The sequence below is a fragment of the Heloderma suspectum genome, chromosome 1, assembly GCF_057233095.1.
Source record: "Heloderma suspectum isolate Gila_16-S chromosome 1, 16-S_ref, whole genome shotgun sequence".
In the NCBI taxonomy this organism is placed as follows: domain Eukaryota; kingdom Metazoa; phylum Chordata; class Lepidosauria; order Squamata; family Helodermatidae; genus Heloderma; species Heloderma suspectum.
Window position 1 is genome coordinate 414304629 of NC_139458.1, and position 25857 is coordinate 414330485.

Consider the following 25857-nt stretch of genomic DNA (forward strand, 5'->3'; position numbering starts at 1 on the left):
GGTGTGTACGAGCGCACACGTGCGCGCGTGCGAACTGCCTTCTTTGCTTTTTGAGGGGATATGAAAGTTCTGTCTGTAATAGCCAATTCATACATGCAAGCTATCACTTGATGGTACAGTCAAGTGACAAGTGTGTGTGTGTGTGTGTGTGTGAGAGAGAGAGAGAGAGAGAGAGAGACAGACAGACAGACAGACAGACAGACAGAGAACCTGGCCTCAGAGTCAAAAATGTTTTAAATCTCTGAAAGAGATTGTCCTAGAAAACTAGTCAAACATCTCTGATTCCAGCACATGAACTGACGGCACATGCTGAAGCTAAGCAGGTCCATCTGTGGTCAGCGCCTGGATGGAGGAGCACCTGGGAACTCCTGCGTGTGTCTCCTTGAGTACTATCATTGAAAAGAGGTAGGATATAAAAAATAAATACATTCTTGTGCTTCGAAAAAGAAGAAGAAGAAAGGCATATATACCTGAGCTCCAAGCTGAAGTTTATTAATCCTAGAAAAATCCTTGGTGTTTCCCACATTTTGAAGCTACATCTAACTGAGGGAACTCCAAGTGTTTTGAACTACAGCTCCCAACAACCCCTGCCGACATGGCTAATGATCAGGGATTATGGCAGCTGTAGTACAAAACATCTAAAGGGCACCCCTGATCTAACCAACAACATCACTGCTAAGCATAACCATGCTATAAAACAAAACCTCACAAAACCACAAGGACTTTCCCAAAGGCCACGAAGCCACAAGGACCACCCTCCCAAAAGGACCCCAAACCAAAAGGACCCCCACCCCCAAAGGCCACCAAGCTCAGCATCCTATCCCAAGGCTGGGCTCACCACACTGAAAGTATTTGTAACAGCAAATCAAAGTGCAAGCTCAAACCAGGTCACAGGAGGAAACCCAGAGAACTCAGAAAGACATCAATTCCTGCAGGATCTTGGTTTACCCAGGTGACTAAAACCACAAGTGGGGTAACTATTATATTCTGCAGGGTCAGGCAAAAATCAAAACAGGGGATCACCAATAATCCAATTAATTCTGGGGAAAATCCCTTCCCTCTCTCCTGACATGGGGAAGTGGAAGAGTCTGCCCACTGATGCCCTGAAATAGCATCTGTCAGATGTTCAGAACCAGATGACATCACCCAGTTCCCCTTTCTAGAACTGCAGCCATTTCTGAAGCTGCCAATCAACTCTGTATGAGCAAACAGATGAAATTCAGCCTGGAGGGGCCCTGGGACCCGCTGGCGACATCTGCTACACCCTTCATTGTGACATTTCAATGACCTAAAGCCAGCAGAGACACCAAGACCAAAAGGATAATAAATAATATAATAAAGGGCAGTATCTTAGCCATTTGGAAGTGTTTGGCAAAAAATCTGAAAATGGCATTGAAAGAGCACGTTAACTGCACTTGCAGATATTCCTAATGAAGAAAGCTGTGAATGCTAAATGACAGGAAAAATGATTAAAAGAGAACCTAGCCATTTTTTTTTTAAGGGAAGGGAATAACAAGCATCGGTACACTGCAAGAGGAGGAGGAGGAAGGAGAGTTACCCTGCTTCTCAGGCATGAAGAGTGGAGTGGGGCAGGGGAGACTTAAGGCACAATGGCCTGGTTTGCACATAAAGCTGATCCATGGTTTATTTAATTCATGGTTAACCCATGGTTTGTTGCCCCAGCCAGGGCTTGCCAATTGACAATTGAACCAACTATGGTTTTCTCAATCCCTGGGTTGTTTGTTTCCTTCCTCCTTTGCATGCTCCCTCCCTGTATCCCAAATGTCTTTGCGGTGCTGTAGTACAGGCGTGTAGAATGGCTGGGCTTTTTTTTTTTTTAATCTCTCTTGCTTCTGGAACCTGGCAAAAGCTACCCACGAACAACCCCGATTCCAGGTTCACACGTAACGACAACCTATGGCTTAAGCAACCCAGAGTTCATAACCCAGCAACAAACCATGGGTTCTCATTGACCTGGTTCACACAAAACGACAAGCCAGAGTACAGGTTGAGTATGGGTTGGGTGTGGGTTGTTGAAGAAGTGTGAGTTGTTGTTGAATCGTGGGTTGTTGTGTTGTGTGAACCCTGGCATGCTAACCGACCATGGTTTCTTAACCATGAACAACCCACAGTTCACAACCCAACAACAAACCACGGGTTCTCTTCATGGTTAACAACCCATGGTTTGTTAGTGTGGTTGCATCCATACATCATGACAACCCAGAATGCAACAACCCATACCATCGGTTAAAGTTATGCGCAAACCAGGCCAGTGAAAATTCCATCTGAAGCTTAGCTATGAGTATACAAAGCTGTTTCATACCAAGCTAGCCTACCATCTCCTGCAAGAGTGGGGAAACTATGGCCCTCCAGCTGTCATTGGGTTCCATTTCTCATCAGCCCCAGCCAGCATGGCCAATCTTCACAGATGTTGGGAGCTGTCCTGGAACATCTGGACGTTGGTTCCCCACTCCTGATCTACTGTGACTGGCTGGAGACCGCACTGAACATATTCAAAGCATGTGCTATACCCACTGGGCTACAGCCCCTTCCCACATATGGTAAGGCACACAGATCTCTATTCATTTCCAGTGCATCTGCTGTAACCCAGGCCAACTCCATGAGAACGATGATGCCTAGAGAGTGCCAGCCAGCTCCCCAAGAGACACTGCAGGGGCTGCTTCCACATGCAGGGATGCTGTGAGGGGAGGGCCGGATGAGAGAAAACAGGCCAGCTACGCATCTGACAGGGACAGGCTCACAAGTTCTTACCTCGTCCGACACTTTAAATCTCTTCAGCAAGGCAACAAATTTCTGCTTGAAGTTTGGTTGCTGAAATGAAAAGGAAGTTGAGGGGAGCGGGGAGAAAAACATTCAGTGATAGTGCCAGACACTTCCACCTTGCCCTTGCTACAAACACACACATTGCAATGTGCTTGCTTCTTTAAAACCTTTTTGAGGGGCCCCACAGAAAAGCCAAAAACATCCCTCAGCAGGACCAGTTCCAGATTGGGGGTGGGGAGGGGGCAATGCTGGGCAGGCTGCCCTCAAGGCCTCTCCCAGCATTCACTACCAGTTGGGCCTCCTGGGGGCAGCACTGCTGCCAGCCCGTCATCCACACACAGGTTTACATCAGCTGCTCAGCTCCCAGCCCGGAGCAGCACCGGCGAAGCCACTGGGAAGCCCACTTGCAAGGTCGTAAGGCCCCCCTCCCCGCCAGTGTCCCCCTCAGGCTCACTCACTCGCAGGCTTACCCAGTGGCAGTGGGATGTGAGGGGGAGGCTGCCAGCTGTCACAGCACTGCTGCCAGGGGCCCAAGTGGGGGTGGGTGTTGGGTGGGCCAGCAAGGCAGTGGGCACTGCCAGAGCACAAGGACCCAGGCAAATGCCCCAACATGCCCAGTGCCGGTGCTGGGCTGCCTTGTCAGCTATGGGCCTCTTCGCCCATCATGATGTCCTACACAGAAGTCACTACTTCTGTGTATGTTGTAACACGTCCTGATTTTCCCACGTGGACGTGATTTGTCCTCTTGCGCTGCCTTCGATGCTGTTCTTCTTCAGACTTCTGTTAGAAGCCAGAGATGGATGATAATGGCACAATACATGACCACTTAATAAATATGGTGGGCAGCAGCAGTGCTGTGGTTGCTGAGCAGAACGTATACATGGCATTTGCTCAGAGGGTTCATGATCCACAAGGCCAGAATATAGGCGTGTGTGCACGTGTGTGTGTATGTGAACATCGAGACCCATTACCACCCCAGCCTTGACAGAGCTGTCGCTCCTCTGACAAGCCATCCTTGCAGTCACGGAGAAAGGCATGTCAATGCGGCAGGCGACTGCGTACTCTTATGTGAGGCAGTGCTGCACCTAACCAAACACACGGGAAGCCCGCCATGCGGGGGACGGGGAGCGGGAATCAGAGGGGACCAAAAAGCATGCCCGCAGGGCTTGGCAGCAAAAGGATCCACGTTCGGAGAACTGGGTTCGCTATCATCAGTATACAGCAAGAGTGGGCAACTTGTGGCCCTCCAGGTGGTTTGGCCTACAACTCTCATCAGCCCTTGTCAGCATAGCCAATGTTGAGGGCTGATGGGAGTTGCAGCCCAAATCATCTGAAGGACCACAAGTTGACCACTCCTGGAATATAGGATGGATGAATTTTGCAACCTGTACAAATTATACAGGTTCAGCCCATTTGCTTATTTTGTGCCACTTATCTTGCCTCCACTCATCTTGGAAAGGAGGTTAGAGAAGAGCCTCCAGGCCTTCCCTCGGTTGCTGTCAACACCTCTATAGGGAAGTTCTTCAGGCCACAACGTGCCAAGGAGAGCGCCAAGGAGTTCAACTGCTAGAGAGCCCCACCACAGGCTGAGCTCCATTCTCTGGGGAATCACCTGCTGAGGGAATCAGGAAGCCACCCACACATAGCGACCTGGTTCGCACGATCACCGTGGGTTAAACAAGATGTGGGACGGCCTAATCACCCACCTGGGCGCAGCTTGTGTCTGAGCCCTGGGCAGCATGCCTTGTTGGAGGGGGAAGCAACCCTCAAATAACCCATGAACTGGTGTTGGGTTATTTGGGGGTTGTTTCCCCCTTCAACAAGCCATGCCGCCTCGGTTGAGACAACACGAGTTGCGCCTGTGCGGGTGATTAGGCAAATGGCGTCTGGCATGCGCCACAGCTTGTTTAACCCATAGTGATGGTGTGAACTGGCAGTCTGTTCTCCTCAGCGCATAAGGCACTCAACCCCCAGCAACCTCCCCCTTTGGAAAGACAAAGAAGGTGCCTTTACTCTGGTCATCGATGTGGTCCTGATCATTTTCCGCCTGGCTTTCTTCGGCTTCCTCACTTCGTCCTCTTCGTCATATAGATCCTGGACAGCAAGAGATGGCAACACATGATCAGAAGACTCCGGAGTCCTAGGCCAGAGGTTTCCAAACTCAATCTAGGGTTCCTTGGGAGCTTATCTGAGGGTTCTCAGAGAAAAGATCAATAATGGCAGACAGTATGTAGGGTGGCCTGGCTACTGGAGTACGCCCACACGGGGAAGAGCACCCACGGTTCCTGGAGCAGGTGAGTCCCAATGCCCACCATCCCACATCCCTGCTGCTATCTCCAATCTCAGATTGGAAATTGCAGTGGATGTGGGGTGGCCTAGGTCCCTTTCTCCGTGCTGGGAGAAGGCACAGTTCTGTGCCTCCTTCCAGCACTCAGAACAAAAGGGGGAATAATGTCAGGGGCGGGGCCATGGCCCCTGATGTCATCTGGACCAAGGTGGGTCTGGTGGGAGACAACGAGACAACTAAAGAATGACCAACAACTAAGAAGTCCCCCCACCCCACCCTCCCCACAGGTTGCTGCATAAAAATGCTTGGGGAAAACCTTGAGTGAATTTTTGTGTGAAGGGGCTTGTGAACTCTGTTCTGGTACAGATCACAAATTCCTGGACTGAGCATGTGTTCGAAGTTACTCCGTTCCTTAATTCATAGTGTATGTCTGCCTGCCTGAGCTACTATTTTGCACCTGGCTCCAGTTAGTGATTCTCAGTGTTCAAGTAAATAACAAAGTAGTGCCTGCAGGCCTGAAGTTTTCCCACCCCTGCCTTAGGGTGGGGTGCAAAGGTGATAGATAGGAGGTAGGCAGATACCTGGCCTTGCACAGCATCGTCGCTTGCTTCCTGCTCAGAAGAAAAGCTGTCATCCTCTTCTTCAGAGTAGTTATCAATATCTGGAGAGCGATCTGGAATGAGAAAAGGCAGAGACCTTCACCAAATTGCCCTGAGCCTGTAAGAGGAACGGAAGAGAAGGGAGACAGGGGGAATGGAGGAAAGTACTGCAATGAGGCAGCAAGCTTTGATGCTGAGGCCTAGAAACTTGTTGCTGATCACAGGGAGTCATTACAAGGATTCAGGAAGAGGGGGTGGCACAAGCAGCATCACAGAAAAAAAGGCAAGTTTGATAGTAAACTCCATTCTGGATTGACTGGGAAGAGGGAGGGGGAAAATACCACAGGACAGAAAGTCAGTAAGGAAAAAGCATCAGAGGAGGGTTTGATCTAAACCTGACCAAAGGATTTTATAGCCATTAGTGCAGAGAAGACAGGGAACTTCAATCATATCCTCCCAGATAGAGCTCTAGAGACTCTTCCACACGGAGGGCTCCTAGCACTATCACTTCCATCTTTTTCTCCTTAACAGATTTTCTACGGTAAGGAGAAAGACAGAAGAAGTGGTGGGCAAACACAGGAGGGCTATGGCAGAAGACAGCAACATCTGGACCCCCTGTAAATGAATGAAGGAGGGTGGTGTATTGATATAAGCCTCATCTGGAAGGACCCTTGGAGTAATACAATGATTACCGGAAGCTTTGATTTTGGGACCAGACGGGACGTTTCCATCTTCGTGGTCGATAGGCTGGCTTGAGAGGGAGTAAATGCTGATTTCTGCCACCCGGATGCTCACATCCTTGATGTTGCTGTGCAGGCCCAGGAGCTGTCCTCCATCTGTCGGGTGCTGCATGACCTGGGTAAAAGACAAACCTCAGTACCAGAGGTCTCTGGAGCAGAGGAACCTAGGAAGATGCCTTGTACCGAGTCAGAGCCTTGGTCCATCTAGCTCAGTATTGCCAACACTAACTGGCAGCGGCTCTCCAGGGTTTCAGGCAGGAGTTTTCCCTGCCCTACCTGGAGATGCCAGGGATTGAACCTGGGACCTTCTGTGTGCAAAGCTCGTGCTCTACCACTGAGCTACTGGTGCCCTCTCATGTGTGACAAGCATGGGTGCAACACACCTGGGAAGGTGTCCTGGTGCCAGAGCAGGGCCCTGCACGGCAGCTCTGTTTCCCTATCAAGCTCTGAGATGGCCAATGGCGTGACACACTCATGTTACGCTCCATCTTGCTGCTTCCCTTACCTCAGCCATGTTAATGATGCCCACTGCCAGAGTCTTGTAGCCCAAAATAGTGCGGTTCTTGTACCTCTTTCGGCGCTGGAGCATGATTTGGAGCTTGTTGCCATCTCTTTTCAAGAAATGTGGGTACTAGAGAGGAAGAAGGAAAAGGATTCAGGTGTTGCACTATTTCTGAGACACCTCAGAGAACCTGGGAAGAAACAAGTTTGACCTCTCAAATGCTCCCCATGTTTCCTTCTTCTGTGCTTCTCCTCAACACCATGGCAAGCTGTTTGCTCATACTAATCTCTCACACATGGCTGATTTGAAAAGTGTCTTAAACTGCAATCCTAAACACACTTCTCGGTGAACACAGTAGGACTTACTTCTGGATAAACATGCACAGGATTGTGTTATCAGGATAACCATTGTACCCTATATGTGGAAAGCAAATACTCTTTAATAGAATTGTAAGGGAACTCCTAGAGCTGCTATTCCTTAAAGCACTGTCTATTCAGAAAACTGAAGACATATGAAAGGATATTAACTATCTTCCTAAGGAATGATTTTTTGCTTTGTTACCGGCAAAGTTCAAATTACCTGCAATGAAAATGTCAGTTCCAGGTCAGTCTCCATCAAGCCTCCAGGGGGTAAAACATATTCATTGGATCTCAGGACTCTCTTTGAACCCTGTAACAAAAGCAAGAATCAAGTGTTAGAGTCAATCATCACATCATAACTTCAGCTGGCCTAGCTTCAGTTACCACAAGCAGCTAAATGCACGGAAAAGCATGCTAAGAAGTTCATATCTTAGTTCATATCACTCAGTTCACTGTCTGTACTAGATACTAGAAGATTTTCAGAGATCTCAATCTGAAAGAAAGAGAAAGAATAAAAGGAAAGAAAAAGGGAAAGAAGAAAGTAAAGAATAACACTGAAAGGCAACTAGGTAGAAATGCTTGAAGAACATTTTCTCCTAGGGTGCTTCCAAATAAGGCTTTTGCAATCACCCCGCCTAATTCACAGAATTCTATGGAGGGTCCAGACACAGAATCATAGAATCATAGAATAGTAGGGTTGGAAGGGGCCTACAAGGCCATCGAGTCCAACCCCCTGCTCAATGCAGGAATCCAAGTCAGAGCATCCCTGACAGATGGCTGTCCAGCCTTGTCTTGAAGGCCTCCAGTGTGGGAGAGCCCACCACCTCCCTAGGTAATTGGTTCCATTGTCGTATTGCTCTAACAGTCAGGACGTTTTCAGCCGGAATCTGGCTTCCTGGAACTTGAGCCCATTCTTCCGTGTCCTGCACTCTGGAATGATCAAGAAGAGATCCTGGCCTTCTTCTCTGTGACAACCTTTCAAGTACTTGAAGAGTGCTATCATATCTCCCCTCAGTCTTCTCTTCTCAAGGCTAAACAGGCCCAGTTCTTTCAGTCTCTCCTCAGAGGGCTTTGTTTCCAGTCCACTGATCATCTTTGTTGCTTTCCTCTGTACCCTCTCCAGCTTGTCTGCATCCTTCTTAAAGTGTGGTGCCCAGAACTGGACCCAGTACTCCAGATGAGGCCTAACCAGTGCTGAGTAGAGGGGAACTAGTACTTCCCGGGATTCGGAAGCCATGCTTCTATTAATGCAGCCCAAAAGAGCATTTGCCTTTTTTGCAGCCACATCACATTGTTGGCTCATATTCAGCTTGTGATCGACAACAATTCCAAGATCCTTCTCGCTTCATTGTCATGCAACTTGTCTTCAACTTGTCACCACTGCTTCTTCCATCTTTCCCTCCCAACACACACACAAAATCAGCTAAGGAAGAAAAGATGGAATAGCTACGCAGTGTCTTTTGACTAGTAGTGCTAGGAGCCTTCCCACAGTAAGCAAAATTCACTATAATGCATTCATGGGGTGGGGAGGAAACCGCAGAAGGGCTGCAGTTATATTTTTTTACTTATTCATATATACATATTAGATTTATATTACATTTTTAAACAATAAATAAATGTATATCAGCAAAGGCAAGCAATGCTAAGACATGTCTTCATCACCCTACTTCATATCTCCCTCACATGCACATCAGCAAGTCTGAATTTGAGCCAAAGGCATGAGACTCCTTTGGTTTTGTTGCCCACCTTGTAACAGATCAGGGGTGGCCAAATAGTGCCCACACATAATCCCTGGTTGGCTCACTTGAATTGTAAACATGGCATGGCAAAAAAGATGGTCCACAGATTCTCTTTTAAGGAAAAAATGGTATATATATTTTCAAACGGTAAGAAATAAAGATATTCCACAATTTAATGTTACATCTCTCTTCTGAGAATTTTGTATGTGACGAGTATGCAACAGCAGAAATACACGAGTATTTCTGTGAACCGCCCAGAGAGCTTTGGCTATTGGGCAGTACAGAAATGAAATGAAATAATAAAAAATATGTAGTGCTGTGCGTCAGTGCATGTACTCCATTAACTGGGGAGCCCTCATTGCTCTGGATAGATCAACTTTCTTATGGTGCCTGAATGCTCAAGAGTTTGTATGCCAAAATAAACGATGTTGAGACAAAGTGGCCTCCCGGGATGCAGAGGTTGGCCATACCAGATAGCTGATCAAGCAACCAAGACACAAGTTCTTGGGGGATGTAGTACTAAACAGCAAATGACCCCAACAGATCAATGAGGCCAGACTGCTGGTACCCTGGAATAATCTACAGACAGACCTAGAAGAGGAAGCAAAAGAATACCGCCTGTTGCCACCTATAGTTCCCATCTTAAAAACACTCCAGTGTTTGGCATCAACCTGCAGCCCATCCTGGACAATTACACTTCCCTCTCCTTGGGTGGTGGGCCAGTCCTTGCTTACAGACAGTCCCCTAGCCTAAAACAGCTACTCTCTCTCACAACAACAGGCCACGTAACAGACACATATGTAGGGAGCAGACCCAGCAACAAACCCAGATACCAACTCTGTCCCCATATCTTGATCAGTTTAGTTGTCCTTTTCTGAACATTTTCAAACTTCACAATATCCTTTTTTTAGGTGTGGTGACCAGAACTGTACACAGTATTCCCACTGTGGTCGCACCGTAGATTTGAATGAGGGTGGCATGATACTGGCAGTTTTATTCTCAATTCCTTTCCTAATTATGCCTAACATGGAATTTGCCTTTTTCACAGCTGCTGCACACTGGATTGACATTTTCGTTGAGGTATCCACCAAAACTCCCAAGATCTCTTGATCAGTCAGTGCTAGCTCAGATCCCATTATCATATACACGAAGCTGGGATTTTTTGCACCAACTTATACACTCTGTGCCATGCCCGCTATACTGTTGTCACTCATTCAATGCTCAAGAGCTGTCATTGTCTAAAAGGCCTGAAACCAGATGATGATTGATGTCTGCACAGCAGGGTTCAGTGGCTGCTCCTGAACTCCTCCTCCTCCTCCTCTTTTACTTTGTGCTCCACACAGTCCTGTCACCCTACTCCAATCCCTTCCATCTGCTGACTTTAAACCTACTGTCTAACCCAGACTTCCCGAACCTGGTGCCCTCCAGATGTTTTGGACTGGCAGAAGCTGGCTTCATGGAAGTGCAACAGACTCTGCAATGGACGAAGGATTGTGTTTGCCCTCTCTCCTTTTTTTCTCATAACATGCTCGTTGGACTGGAGATGGCCAGAAAATAGCAAGGCCACGGTGGTGTTTTACCAATTGCCACCTGACAGCCTCTGACAATTGATGCCTGGTCAAAATACGAACCTTGTCTCTAGAAGGGAGATGAGTGGTTGCTTGGAAACCAAGGGGCAGGCTGCTGGTTTTGGAAGGGGAAAGAAGTAGGAAAATGGGGAGGGTGTGAGGGATTTAGGGGTGAGGGGGCTGCCTTTTGGGAAAATGGGCCTGCTTGCTTTCTGGGACAAACTCTCTGTCCCTGGATTTTATGCCAGTCGGATTTAAATAGAGAGTGAGGGACAATGGGGCTAATATCCGATCCATGTTTTCCTTTTTTATTTATTATATGTATTACCTATTATATTCATATTCCATTTTTTGTAATAAAATTAAGAGCTTTAATGAAGGAAAAGAACTCACACGTATAATTGAATTGTGGACAATTACCTTTGTATAAAGGTAGTTCATTCTGACAGAGGATCTATCAATCCAAATTACAGAGAGCTTTTTCCCCTCCACATTTTCGGCTGCTGATAAATCTCCATTCAGATGTAGTCCTAATTCACAACATTGCCCCCACCCCCACCTGTCCAAATGCTCTGTATACAGTGCAGATTGCTAGTGATGAGGGTTTTCTCTGGAAAATTTTGAATTAGAAAAATATTATATGCAAATTAGGATAATTTGCGTAGGAAAACTTGCATAGGAAAGTGTTCAGTTTGTACTGGAAATGTTTCTGATGCTCCAAAGAGTGATCGAATTTAGCATGTTTATTTTGCTTGTATGTAGTAAACAAAACTTTAAAAAATGTACCCCATGCATTAAATGTGCATATAATTGCACCCTTAGTTCAGTAACAAAGTTATCTATCTATTCCTGCTGCCTCTGTGCTGCCAAAATTGGAATCTCTCAGACATTTTTTTTTAGGTTCACAATAATTTAGGGTGGCCATGTGTCCTACTTTAAAGAGGACAGTCCTCTGTTTGAAGGCATCCTTTATTTGATGGCCTGTCCAAGTCTGGTTACAAGGAAAAAGAAAACCATGAGGAAGAAGAGGCTGTAATGTTGCCCATCAACAATTGGCAACTAAACAGCAGTTTATTTAAATTATAGTAATTATTTCAAAATGTGCATCTATAGAAATAAAGTAGCATATGTAAATATTATGCAAATTTATGTCCTTTTTTTTGGTGATGCATGTCCTCTTTTTTGATGATGTGCAAGTGGCCACCCTATCCTTGAATGCTTTTAAGCTTCTGCGGGGTTTTTGCATGCTCATGCTATACGTTGCCATTCCAATACCCAATGCAATGAAAGCATAAAGGCAATTTTAAAATCTTCAGACAAAGTGATTGTTTTGGTGACTGTTAAGTACAACTGAACCTTCTGCTCTCACCTTCTCCAGTTTTCACCAAGATTTCCTATTAAGCACAATTCAGCTGGTGGCACAAACTGGTCCATTTTTCACTGCAGTCAATACGGTCTGCAAACTTTCAGTACTGTCTGCTGTTACCTCATGGATGGCCCCTGACATGAAATGGTGTTCTTGTTTGGGTGTTTGTGGGCTCAGGTGTGAGAGGCATACATAAGGGTAAAGAAAACAGGATAACCACTTTTCCCCCTCTGTCCGTGTCTAAAACATATTCCTGTACAGAGGCAGACACGGACTTTGGCTTGTGCTTGTCCTAGCCAGCAAGGAACTATAAAAATTCCTCAGTCCTTGAATGGCTTCTCCTTGCTCAGAACTTAGCCCTGGCCGCACAGTTAGTTTTCTCTCTTTCAGCAGGCAGCTTGGAAAAAATATCACAGGGCAGGCCCCCAACTCTCTTTCCAGCTCTCTATGCAGGGCCTGCAGGTTCTTCATCCTTCCTTCAACCTTCTAATCTTCCCTCAGTTCATAGCAGCTGAAGTACGAGCTCAGAGAGATTCCCAGGACTGGCCGAGTCTGAGACAAAGCCTCTGCTACTATGCCCAGCAGACTGCGAGGCTCACTAGGTAGGCCAAGAGGCTCAAGACCTCCACACAAACTGAAGGGAAGCCAGATAAATTGATAGTAGTAGATTTGTGCCCTGGATCTTATTCCAGACAGTGTTGTAAGTAACACACGATTTCCTTATTACAGGCAACAACCACGCATTCTTTGAGCAGCCATTTTGTGAAGAGCCCAGCCTTCATTAACCTCCAGTAGGCCATAACAGTAAACATGAACAGAACCTCCAACATATTTTATAGAGACAATAACCACTTTATCACAGAGGACTAGTCACCACAATTATAAAGGGTGGGAGTCAGCCCATCAGTTATGCTTCTTGAGGGGGGAGGGGTATATGTTTGGGAAGGGTGTGCTGAAAGTCTGCATTCCATCATTTTGAGGGACAAAACCGTATTCTTTGCAAGGTCGCCAAATTACAAGAACACTGCTACAATCTTCGCCTGCATATTCACCACCAAATCCTATACCACCAATATCAAGAGGGTCATAAACGTAAGTATTGTGGTCAAAAGTAAAAGCAGGGCCTGACTATCTGTGGAAACAGAAAACTTCTATCTGTACATCCATTATAATATGTCACCATTGCCTAAGACCAAAGATCAGCTGTTTGCAGAATTGGTTGCAGAACAAAGGTGCAACACAGGCTTAAAGCATGAGAAGTACTTTAAGGGTATTTATTGGGATGCAATGAAGTGTTACCTGTCTGAATATGAAGGTGAAGAGGAGATTCGGCCAAAAGAATACATTGTAATATGGTTTGGGCAGTTTGCTTTAAGTATGGAAACTGAGGACATTCTACCCTTATATAATTTGTATCATATCCCTGACATTGCCTGTCATTTAAGTTCTTAATAAACACACATAACGTAAGTCTAATTTCCACCCCCATTTTTCCAACTGCATACTCCCCCCCCCCCAACTACACAGCTTGTGTCCAACAGCACAATAAAAAAAAAAACCTGGCAACTCTGACCTGTGCACGATTTGTGGGGTGAGGGAAAGAACAGGACATGCTTCTTGGGCCTACAATGTAGAGCAGGAGTCTTTTTATTTGTGAGCTTCTGCAATGTTTGGGAATTGGAAAGATTTTCAACTTCAGAGGCTATTCTTCAGAATAAGTTGCTTTGGGGTGCAGTCTTGAAGGCTTTGTGGTAGAGTTTTCTCCAAGCCGCTGCTGGTCCATATAACCAAGTGGTAGGCAACCTGTGCCCTCCAGATTACAACTTTCATAAACCCTGACCATTGGCCATGATGGCTGGGGCAGATGGGAGTTGTAGTCCAAAACATCTAGAAGATGCCAGTTTGCCTACCCCTGGCTTAAGAACATAAGAAGAGCCCTGCTGGATCAGACCAAGGGTCCATCTAGTCAAGCATTCTGTTCACATAGTGGCCAACCAGCCGCCTATGGAAAACCCACAAGCAGGACATGAGTGTAATGGCTTAGATCCTCCTCTGCTTGCCAAGCCACTGCCCAGAAGCCATTGACTGTTCCCTGCTCTGTTGACCCAGAGGGATCTTTTCCCTGCTGCAGAGGGGTTCTTTTTATTGTTAACAAGAAGTTCAGAGAAGAGCAAAGGAAAGCAGCGAGGCCAGATTATCTACCCGCATCACCTTATTACGCCACATGGTATTAGCTTGACTCAGGGGCAAATATTACACAGATCTCTCTTTGATAAAGAGGTTCTGCTTCTATCAGGATTAACTGCAGCTAGGCTCAGTTTGGGAGGGGAAAGGATTAGTGTATGTAGGTGTTTGGTTTGGTATGAGCAGCTCTTGCACATGCCCGTCATGACACCAAGACACTATGCTGGTAATGCCCTTTTAATTAGGTTTTAAAAGATTAAATCCACTGGGTGTTATCAAAGAGGTTCCCTGAAAGGCACACAGCTCGATGCCTTCGGAACTCAAAGGAGTATATGTGAGAAAAAGGAGCCTTTGCTGGCTGCTGCAATTCTTGGGGTTAAATTATTAGAAGATGAGCCACAACAGAAAGGGCAAGGGGTCTTACTTAGGCTGTAGTCCTAGGCATGCTTACCTACACTGAACATAGGATGCAAAAGCCTATGCACACTGAACACAGCGGGATTGACTTCCAAGTAAGTCTGCATAGAAATGTGCTGCTAGTTCTTGATTTTTTAAAATAAATATTTTATTGACATCAATACAAAACAAACAAACCTTAGTTCAACACAACAAACAAAAACCCACAACAGCCTTCCCCAACCTGATGCCCTCCAGATGTTAATTATGGGAGTTGTAGTCCAACACATCTGGAGGGCGCCAGGTTGGGGAAGGCTGACTTACAACAAGGTCAAACAAGCTAGGAAGCATTTTCACGTACAGCGGAAATCATTACCCAAAGTGTAGCTTTGGCAGAGGAATGAAAAATAAATAAGGATAATCCACATATGGCCGCTGTGTATATACAGAAGGTAAAGAGAGCCTTTCCAAAATGACAAGTGTAACAATGGGGGATAGAACCCAGAGCACAGGGATTCTAGTTTTTTAAAAAGGCCACCCAAGACTGAAGGCAGCCCACTCCTCTGTTTTATAGTTATAAAACACTTGGGACCAAAATTAACGCACTGGTTAAAAGAGCTGAAAAGGATAGTCTTCAACTTAACAGTTCCTGGCAACCATCCAGATGTGCTCTGTGCTTCATGTCAAGGAGATGTCATCTCCTCCTTAACACCTCCCTAGATGTGTTTTTAAAATACATCTCTTGGTTGACTCAAAAGGAGAGTGCTCCTTAGGCTCCCTTTCAATCGGGGCCAATCTACATGTTTGGAAAAAACAGAGTCTGGCCTTCCTCAGACTCTACCACTTCAGCATGAAGAACAGGGAAAGCACACAGTTGAATGCAGACCCTCCAAAAACAACCCCCCCATCAGCAGGCGGCATACATGGGCAGGGCTCACCGCCACTGTCACTGGACTGCCCCCTCTGCCACTGTTACTGGCTGGTAGAGGTAGCCGCCACTGCAACGCTTCTGCTGCTGCTACGGTGGCTGGCAGGATGTCCCCTGCCCACCCACAGCAGCAGCTGATGGAAACCAGGGGAAGGAGGGTTGGTGATGCAGCAGCAGTGCCCCACGAAGTGGGCAGGGCAGATGTAATTAAAATGTTGGCGTCAACAAGTTCAGGCACGGACCTGGATCTCTGCTCAGCACCACCACCATGGGTGGGCAGGCAGCCTACAGTAAGCTACAGGGGTAGGTGCCAGCACAGAGGGTGTCACCGGAGGAGCCCTCTGAGGGCAGCTTTCCCAGAGGCCTCCAAAACCTGGAATCAGGCCTGTTCCCTGCAGATATAAAATTAGCATGCCAGGAAGTTTTTAACATGCGGAATCGTTCACACATGCAATTACACCAGCATTCTACAGTTATAAAGCCCCAGAAGGCTGAATCACATGCTTTTTCTGATCACGTAGATCAGTCTTAAATCCCACATGAGCATGGGAACATAAGAAGCTGCCTTACGCTGACCCACTTTGCATGACACGCCGGGATCGTCGGGGGTTGTTTATCCCACAGTGAGGCATGGTGTTTGCCAGCCAACATTTTGAATATGCAAATCTGAGCAGGGGGTTGCCATGTCGTGTGAACGCAGCCACCGAGGGTTTTTTGAGGGTTAAACCACCCTTGCATTACCCTCAGTTTGTTCTAGGGCTATGTGAGAGCTGTTTAACCCTCAAATAAACCTCGGTGGCCGGGCTTGCATGACACAGCAACCTCTGCTCGGGGCTGCATATGCAAAATGTCGCCCAGCATGTGCCATGCCTCATCATGGGTTAAATATCCCATGAGCCAGCTGTGTCATGCGAATTAGGCCCACTGAGTCAGACCATGGGTCCATCTAGCCCAGTATTGTCAACACTGATTGGCAGTGGCTCTCCAGGGTTTCAGGCAAGATTCTTTCCTCAGACCTACCTGGAGATGCTTGTGACTGAACCTGCGACCTTTTGCATGCAAAGTCTGTGCTCTACCACTGAGCTATGGTCCTTCTGGACTGGGTCTACCACAAGCTCCCCATATGTTGACTGATGACAGGTTGACTTAATATTCATTAATTTAAGATTCATTAATCTTGCCTTGTAGCTTTAAAACAGTTTCATAGAATCATAGAATAGTAGGGTTGGAAGGGGCCTACAAGGCCATCGAGTCCAACCCCCTGCTCAATGCAGGAATCCAGCTCAGAGCATCCCTGACAAATGGCTGTCCAGCCTCGTCTTGAAGGCCTCCAGTGTGGGAGAGCCCACCACCTCCCCAGGTAATTGGTTCCATTGTCGTATTGCTCTTACAGTCAGGATGTTTTTCCTGATGTTCAGCCGGAATCTGGCTTCCTGGAACTTGAGCCCATTATTCCGTGTCCTGCACTCTGGGAGGATCAAGAAGAGATCCTGGCCTTCTTCTCTGTGACAACCTTTCAAGTACTTGAAGAGCGCTATCATATCTCCCCTCAGTCTTCTCTTCTCAAGGCTAAACATGCCCAGTTCTTTCACTCTCTCTTCATAGGGCTTTGTTTCCAGTCCCCTGATCATCTTTGTTGCCCTCCTCTGAACCCTTTCCAGTTTGTCTGCATCCTTCTTAAAGTGTGGTGCCCAGAACTGGACACAGTACTCCAGATGAGGCCTAACCAGTGCCGAGTAGAGGGGAACTAGTACTTCCCGGGAATTGGAAGCTATGCTTCTATTAATGCAGCCCAAAAGAGCATTTGCCTTTTTTGCAACCACATCACATTGCTGGCTCATATTCAGCTTGTGATCGACAACAATTCCAAGATCCTTCTCGCTTGTAATGTGGTTGAGCCACGTATCCCCCATCTTGTAACTGTGCATTTGGTTTCTTTTTCCTAGGTGCAGAACTTGGCATTGATCCCTATTAAATGTCATTCTGTTGTTTTCTGCCCAGCGCTCCAGTCTATCCAGATCACTTTGAATTTTGTTTCTGTCTTCCAAAGTATTAGCTATCCCGCCCAATTTTGTGTCATCTGCACATTTGATCAGCATTCCCTGCATCTCCTCCTCCAAGTTCATTCATAAAAATGTTGAAGAGCACTGGGCCCAGGACTGAGCCCTGCGGTACCCCACTTGTTACCTCTCCCCCGTTTGAGACGTTCCCATTGATAAGCACTCTTTGAGTCCGATTCTGTAGCCAACTGTGGATCCACCGGATCGTTGTTTCATCTAGCCCACTTTGAGCTAGTTTGCTCATCAGGAGATCATGGGGCACTTTGTCGAAAGCTTTGCTGAAGTCGAGGTATATGATGTCTACAGCATTCCCACGGTCTACAAGGGAGGTGACTTGATCAAAAAATGAGATCAGATTTGTCTGGCAGGACTTGTTTTTGACAAATCCATGTTGGCTTCGAGTAATCACGGCATTGTTTTCAAGGTGCTTACAAATGGATTCCTTTATCATCTGCTCCAGAATTTCCGCAGGGATTGATGTCAGACTGACTGGTCTGTAGTTCCCAGGTTCCTCCTTTTTACCCTTTTTGAAGATAGGGACAACGTTAGCCCTCCTCCAGTCATCTGGCACTTCCCCCGTCCTCCATGATTTCTCAAAGAGAATAGACAGCGGTTCTGAGAGTTCTTCTGCCAGTTCCTTTATTACTCTAGGATGCAGTTCATCTGGCCCTGGAGATTTGAACTCATTCAAAGTAATTCGGTGTTCCTTGACCATATGCCTATCGATCTCAAGCTGCAATCCTGCCCCTTCAGCCTGTACTTCGCCTTTGCCAGGGGGGTCATAGACCCTCTTTGGGGAGAAGACTGAGCCAAAGTAGGAATTGAGCACCTCTGCCTTTTCTTTGTCATCTGTTATTGTTTTGCCATCCTTATTTAATAGCTGAACAACCATTTCTTTCCTCTGCCTTTTACTATGCACGTAGCTGAAGAAAGCCTTTCTGTTGTTTTTAGCATCCCTTGCTAACCTCAGCTCATTCTCAGCTTTAGCCTTCCTGATGTCATCCCTGCAATTCTGTGCTATCTGCCTGTACTCCTTGTTACTTGGCCTTCTTTCCACTTCCTATATGTGTCCTTTTTTGTTTTCAGGTCATCCCTAAGCTTTCTGTGAAGCCACATTGGCTTCTTCTGTTGTCTTCCACCTTTTCTTCTTGTTGGAATTGCTTGTGATTGTGCCTTGAGAATTTCCTTTTTTAAAAGCTCCCACCCATCTTGGACTCCTTTTCTCGTTAGCGTCGCTTGCCATGGGACCTTACTGATCATTGTTCTGAGTTTATGAAAATCTGCTTTCCTAAAATGCAGGGTGTGAATTTGACTTCACTCAGCTTTTGCTTCCCTTAGAACCAAGAACTCAAGTACAACATGGTCACTTTCCCCCAGAGTTCCTGTAACTGCTACTTTATCCACTAAGTCATCTCTGTTGGTTAGGATCAAGTCAAGGATAGCCGATCCTCTAGTTCCTTCCTCTACTTTCTGTAGGAGGACGTTATCCGCCACACAAGTCAGGAATTTCCTGGAGGGGCCATGTTTTGCAGAATTTGTCTCCCAACAAATATTGGGGAAATTGAAGTCCCCCATTACTACTACATCATGCTTCCTTAAAACATTGGCTATTTGCTTTTCAAAAGTTTCATCCTTGTCTTCTCCTTGATTGGGTGACCGGTAGTAGACTCCGACCACCAGGTTCCTTTTATTATTTGCTCCATTTATTTCAACCCAGATGCTCTCGATGGGGCTACCAAGCTCCTCCTCCTGTATTTCTGTGCAGAGATATGTATTTTTCACATACAGTGCAACCCCACCTCCCTTTCTGTTCCTCCTGTTCTTTTTGAACAAGTGATATCCTTCAATTGCTGTATTCCAGTCATGAGAGTCATCCCACCAAGTCTCAGTTATACCTATCAGGTCATAATTTCCCTCTTGTATTAAGAGTTCAAGTTGGTTCTGTTTGTTTCAGGTTTTCAAAACAGTTGACAAAAAGAATAACCAACAACAATAAAAACAGCAATAAAAGCAGACACAGCATCAACAAAAGAAATACACTAGCAAACCACAAACACAGCAGCAGACAGAAGAATAATCTAGTTAAAAGCTTGGGAGAACAGTAACATTTTAACCTTAAAGTCAGGAATAGGCACTAGGAATGCCCCTGGGCAGACATTCCACAACTGATGGTGCCACCACTAAAATGACCTATCTCTAGTTGCTACCTGTCTCTATGTTCAGATGCAGTATGCCACTGAATACCAATCCCCAAAATGGGACAAGGCTATTACCTTCAAGCCCTAATTGTGGGCTGGATTACATGGACCCAGTCTGGTCTGGCCAGTAGGGCTTTTCTTCTGTTCTCACCTCGGAAGATGGGGGTAATATATGAAAAGCCTCCAACAAAGGTCTTAAGGAACCGGCACATTCACTCAGGAGCAGCCAGTCCTTCAGATACTTTGGACCCAAGCCATGTAGGGCTCTATAGGTCAAAACCAGCATAATGAATTATGCCCAGAAACAAATTGGCAGGCAGTAAAGATCTTTTAATAATGGTGAGATAGGTTCCTTTTGGCCTCTTCCAGTTAAGATCCTGGCTGATGTATTCTGAAAGAATTGCAATTTCCAAACAGTCGTTAAGAGCAGGTCCATGTATAATGCATTGGAGTAATTAAGTCTGGATGTTACCAAGGCATGGATAACAGACTCAAGGCTCTCTCTGCCTAGGAAGGGTTGCAGCTGGTGCAACCAGCCTAAACTTTTTTTTTTTATTTATTCAGTACATTTCTAATCCGCCAGATAACTAATGTTGTCTGGGCGGATTACAACCGGTTAAAAAACTAAAATGCCATTTAAAACACAGTTAAAAACATAAAATACAATATAATAAACAAACAGCACAGGAATCGATAAAACAGCCATAATAACCTAGAACTAGATCTCTAAAATGCATGGGAGAAAAGAAAGGTCTTTGCCTGGTGCCAAAAAGATAACAGCGTAGGTGCCAGGCAAACTTCTTTGGGGGATTTATTCCATAAATGGGGTGCCACCACTGAGAAAGCTTCCTTTGGCAGGGGCACCCAGAGGAGGGCCCCTGTAGATGAACTAAGGGTCCAAGTAGAGACATGCAAGAAGAGATGTGTCTTTAAATACTCTGGTCCCAAACTGTTTAGGACTTTGAATCAAGGCTCAGAAACGGACTGGAACCCAGTGCAGCTGACAAAGCACTGGCATCACATGGTTGAACTGGCAGGTCCCAGTTAGTAACCTAGCAGCTCTTTTTTGCACTAACTGAAGTTTCTGAACGATCTTCAAAGGTAGCCCCACGTACAATGCATTGCAGTAATCCAACCAGGAAGTTACCAGAGCATGGAGAACTGTTGCCAGGCTATCTCTGACCAGATAGGGTTGCTGGTATATCAACCTAAGGTGATAAAAGGCGCTCCTAGCCACCAAGGCCTCAAGGGGAAGTGTTGAATCCAGAAGCGCCCCCAATCTGTGTGCCTGATCTTTCAGAGGGCATGCAACCCCTCCTAGGACAGGTTGAATGCCACTCAACAGGGCATACGAACCACCTGCTAACAGTACCTCCATCTTGTCTGGATTGAGCTTCTGTTTGTTGGCCTTCATCCAGTCCATTACCCTGCTCAAGGACTGATTCAGGACATCCACTGCCTCACATGGGTTTGATGAAAAGGAGGGGTAGAGCTGGGTGTCATCAGCATATTGATGGTACCTCAATCCACATCCTTGCATAAACTCTCCCAGCGGCTACATGGAGATGTTAAATAGCATGGGGGATAAAACTGAGTTCTGTGGAGCCCTGTGACATAATTGCCACAGAACAGAGCAATAATCTCCCAGCATCACCTTCTGGTCCTGTCTCTCTCTTGGCAAATGTCATCCCATAGGGCAACCAAAGCAGTTTCTGTATCAAAACTGAGCCTAAAGCCAGAATGAAATGGATCTAGAAAATCAAATTCATCCAAGAATGCTTGAGTTGATCAGCAACCACCCACTCGAGCACCTTGCCCAAGAAGGGGATGTTAGCAACCCCCCTGCGGTTCTCTGCTTCTGGGTCTAGGTTAGGTTTCTTCAGGAGCAGCCTGATTACTTTCTCTTTTAAGGAAGCTGGTAGTGCCCCCTCTCTCAAGGAGGAATTTACAGACTCCCAGACCCAGGCGGCCATCCCCGCCTTATTAGATGTAACAAGACAAGATGGGCAGGAGTCGCGCATGTAAGTGAAAAGTGCTTTGTGCCACACAGGCCAGATCTCACAGCATCCCCGAATGATAAACTTGACTGTTAAGGTAGAGTGCTACCCCATCCAAAACAACTTCAACATCCCTGCCCCCAAATTGAGTAAGCCACCCACAAACAGTACTGCTACTTTGTCTGGATTTTAATTTCACTTCTTTAGCCCCCATCTGGCCTATTAAAAATTCCAGGCACCAGAGTTCAGCTCTAGAAATAGGATCATAGGCCCTGTTTTCTGTGCTTTATTTTATTTTATTTATTACATTTCTATACCGCCCAACAGCCAAAGCTCTCTGGGCAGTTCACAAAAACTAAAACCCTAAAACACAACATGATAAAACATAATATAAAACCTTTAAAAGTTTAAAACAGAGTAAAACCAGCAGTAGGGTAAAGATCTAAAAACACAGTAAAAACAAAACACAATAAAAACAAAAATATAAAAACAACATGGAAGGACTAAAACGCCTAGGAAAATAAAAAGGTCTTCAACTGGAGCTGAAAAAGCTTCAATGTAGGTGCCAGCCGAGCCTCTGTGGGGAGGGCATTACAAACCCAGGGTGCCATCAATGAAAAGGCCCTCTCCTTATTAGCCACCTGCCTCACTTTATTTGACGAGGGCACCCAGCGGAGACCTCATTCCACTCTTACCTTTCTGGTCTGACCTGCATTGAACAAATTCTTGGGCCTAAATAATGCCCCATTGTCTCTACAGGCCAACAGCCCTCAGCTTCTCCAAACTCTCAGAAAGTCGACAGCATTTGCCTTGTTAAAGGACAAGGCCGTGAGCAGGTCTGAATGTGTGGTAAAAACATGGACTGCATGTCTCTGGTAGATGCTCTGCATAATGCAGATGAAAGATGAGCCAGAAGGAATGGAGGAGAAATAACTGACACTCACAGCAGGGCTAATTTGGGATGGACTTGAATGAACTAAAACAGACACAGCATGTGACCAATATCAAAAACAGTTGCTTGGGAGGGGATACAACCAGCTAGAAATCATTGGCAAGAAGTGTGTGGGAAGGAGAGAAGCACTGACAGAAGGAAGTGTCTTCTCTCCTGTACACTGTTGTGGTCTCACCTGGCTTCTAAATAAGAGCAACTGTGGCCCAATGGCAGAAAGGGTTACATCAGGGCCTAGAAGGGATGTATTCAAAACTCAAGCTAATTAAAAACTTGCTGAGTGTCCTCAAGCAAACCACCATCCTGCCATCTCAGTTCTCTATTTGTAGAGAAGGAAGGATGACTACCTACTTCAAAAGCTATTTCAAGGAGAAATGGAAGACGATATAAGGAACCTACACAAATAGTTCGGCTTTACTTGCACTGCCTGGGCATTAGGTCTAGAATTCTGCCTCCTGGAAAAGCATTTGACGTGGTGCATCTCAGGGTGTGGAGGTGTCAATCTTCACTTCCGAGTGGTATTAAGATAATTCCATTATTTTACACAAATTGCATGCCTAAACTGATAAGAATAAATGAAGTAATCCTTGTGGGGAGACAAGGTGCTATGGAAACGGAACTTGTAGAATTGAAAAACAACAGCAAGAATCTTGTGCAGTGAGGCCACTGATGAAATCACCTGATGAAAAAAGAGGAAGTGCATCTCCAAAACAAAGGACACTGATTTGCATAAAAGTGTTCATACGCATACATAATATATGCAAATTTAGAATTATTATACTAGAAATAGAAATATAGTACATCAAGCTGTAGTGTGGAAGACTTGTGACCGGGTGACACCTGTGCCTTGCTCATCTCCTGTCCAGGTGCTGTTGTGTCAGGAGCACCCTAGCTGCCTCTTACAGTCTACTCCAATAGCCACCTCAAGACACAGACAAAAGGATTCTTTTCAAGGCTTTATTACTTTTACAACTTAACTACTCTTTCAAACGCTAATCACCAGAGACTAAGCAAGGAACAGCACTGGGGAAAGACAGCAGAGTAGCCTATGCTCCAGGTTAGGCAGTTGGTCCCTGTTTGAAGGAGAATCACGGGAAGACCCTGAACTTATGGGCTAGGGAGAGATCCTCCCTCTTTCCCTTGGGTCCTCGGGAAGCGACCGTTGCTTGTGCGCCAAACGAGCGCTAAGCCTCCTTTCCGCGCCCTCCATCTGTCGTCGCTCCCTGCATCGGTGTCGAGCGTCCAGCAAGCCCCCCTCCAGCACTCTCTCGCTGCCAGGGTCACTATCTATCCCAGGAATGCTGGCAGGAGGAATCTCTGCCAGCTGCTGTGCCTGTGAGAGATGAGCGAGCTCCTCTCCCACAGATGGCTGTTCCTCCTCAGAATCAGAACTGCTCTGGGGCTCTATGGGCTCAGTTTCCACCCTGACATCATCCCTGCTCCCATGAGACCCCCCTCGTGCTCCTCCCCTGGGGCCCCGGGTTTGTGGGGGTACAGCAGGTGGAAGTGCCTCAGCAGCAATGGAGCATGCACATTTTCCGCAGGTTTCCAGGATCGCTCATCTGGCCCGTACCCCTTCCAGTCCACTAGATATTGCAGGCGGCCACGAGAAAGGCGAGAGTCCAGAATCTCCGCGACCTCAAACTCCTCCTCCCCCTCCCCCAGCATTGGCGGCAGGGGGGAGCCGATTGAGCGATGAGGGTCACCAGAAACCAGGGGGGACAGCAAGGACCGATGAAAACAGGATGGATCTTCATGGAGGGGGGGAGAGCCAGGCGAAAAGCAACAGGGTTAATTTGGGCCGTAATCTGGAAAGGCCCTGTGCGGTGAGGCGTGAGCTTCCTTGAGGACGAGTGAGAGGGGAGGTATTGGGTGGGCAACCAAACCCAGTCCCCCAGTTGCAGAGACGGACCCGGCTGGTGCCGCTGGTCCGCAGAGGCCTTGTAGACTGTCTTGCTTGCTCGAGGGAGTTCCGTAAGAGGTGGTATACCGCTCGCAACTCCTCTAAAAAGTCATGGGCCGCCGGCACCGAAGAGGGAGCTAGGGTGGACGGGAAAGCCTTGGGGTGGTAACCAAAATTGGCAAAAAATGGAGTTTGGCGGGTGGAAGCATGGCAGGCATTGTTATAAGCAAATTCTGTGAGAGGCAGCAAGGAAAACCAGTCATCTTGTTGGTAATTGACATAACAGCGCAAATACTGCTCCAGAGTCGCATTGGTCTGACCGTCCGTCTGTGGATGGTGGGCGGAGGAAAGACGGAGCGTCACATGGAGAAGCCCAAGTAGCTCCCTCTAGAAATGGGCAGTGAATTGGGCCCCCCTATCTGAAATGAGACCCTCAGGCCATCCATGGAGCTGGAAAACATGCACCAAAAAAAAGCTCCGCCGTCTCCCTGGCTATGGGCAACCCAGAGCAGGGGTGAAATGGGCCATCTTAGAAAACAAATCCACCACCACCAGAATAGTGGTCTTACCGTGTGAGCGAGGCAAGTCAGTGATGAAGTCAAGGGAGAGCAGTTTCCAAGGTCCTGAGGGGGTAGGCAGGGGGTGAAGCAAGCCTGTGGGCTTGCCTGAGGGGGCCTTCGCCCGCTGGCAGGTTGGGCAGGAGGCGACATAGGTCTTGACGTCCCAACACACACGAGGCCACCAAAAATCCCGCATCACTCCGTGCAGGGTCTTGGCAAAACCGAAGTGCCCAGCAGTGGGGGAGTCGTGGCACTGATAGAGGACCTTCTCGTGGAGTAGTCTAGAAGGCACATAGACCCGGGCAGAATGGTAAAGCAGGCCACCTCACAAAGAGAAGGGGGTAGAGTGGGGGGGGGCAGAGGTTAGCCCCAATTCCTCCACTTTTGTGCGGACAAAAGCATCCTGAGCCTGTGCAGAGTGAAGGAGCTCCTCCCAAGAGTGAGGCACTGCAGCTGCCCCCAGGCTCTGGGGGGGAAGAATCAGAGGGGGGGGATTTCCCACACCCCCTGGTTGGAGGTCCAGCTTACGAGGAACAGCATCTGCTTGTAGGTTGTTGGAGGCCTTCACATGGCAAATCTTAAGGTGGAACCGGGGGAAAAAAAGCGATCACCTAATCTACCGCTGGTTTAAGGCATGGGCTGTCTGAAGATGTTCCAGGTTGCAATGGTTGGTTCTAACTTCGACTGGGTGCTGTGCCCCCTCCAGAAGATGACGCCAAGTCTCCAAAGCGGACTTGA

General features: G+C 46.9%; 1 protein-coding gene across 3 annotated transcripts in view; it reads right to left on the bottom strand.

The window, feature by feature from the left end:
- Positions 1 to 25857, bottom strand: part of LOC146360180 (phosphofurin acidic cluster sorting protein 2-like) — a 215882-nt gene that overhangs the window by 38371 nt on the left and 151654 nt on the right. For all 3 annotated transcript variants that reach the window (XM_084829040.1, XM_084829039.1, XM_084829041.1), the window contains exons 3-8: positions 7492 to 7581; positions 6916 to 7041; positions 6363 to 6525; positions 5653 to 5744; positions 4798 to 4878; positions 2773 to 2832 (exon numbers count right to left, since the gene is read on the bottom strand). In XM_084829040.1, the coding sequence (XP_084685166.1) occupies positions 2773 to 2832; positions 4798 to 4878; positions 5653 to 5744; positions 6363 to 6525; positions 6916 to 7041; positions 7492 to 7581 (612 nt within the window). The remainder of the gene's footprint in view (positions 1 to 2772; positions 2833 to 4797; positions 4879 to 5652; positions 5745 to 6362; positions 6526 to 6915; positions 7042 to 7491; positions 7582 to 25857) is intronic.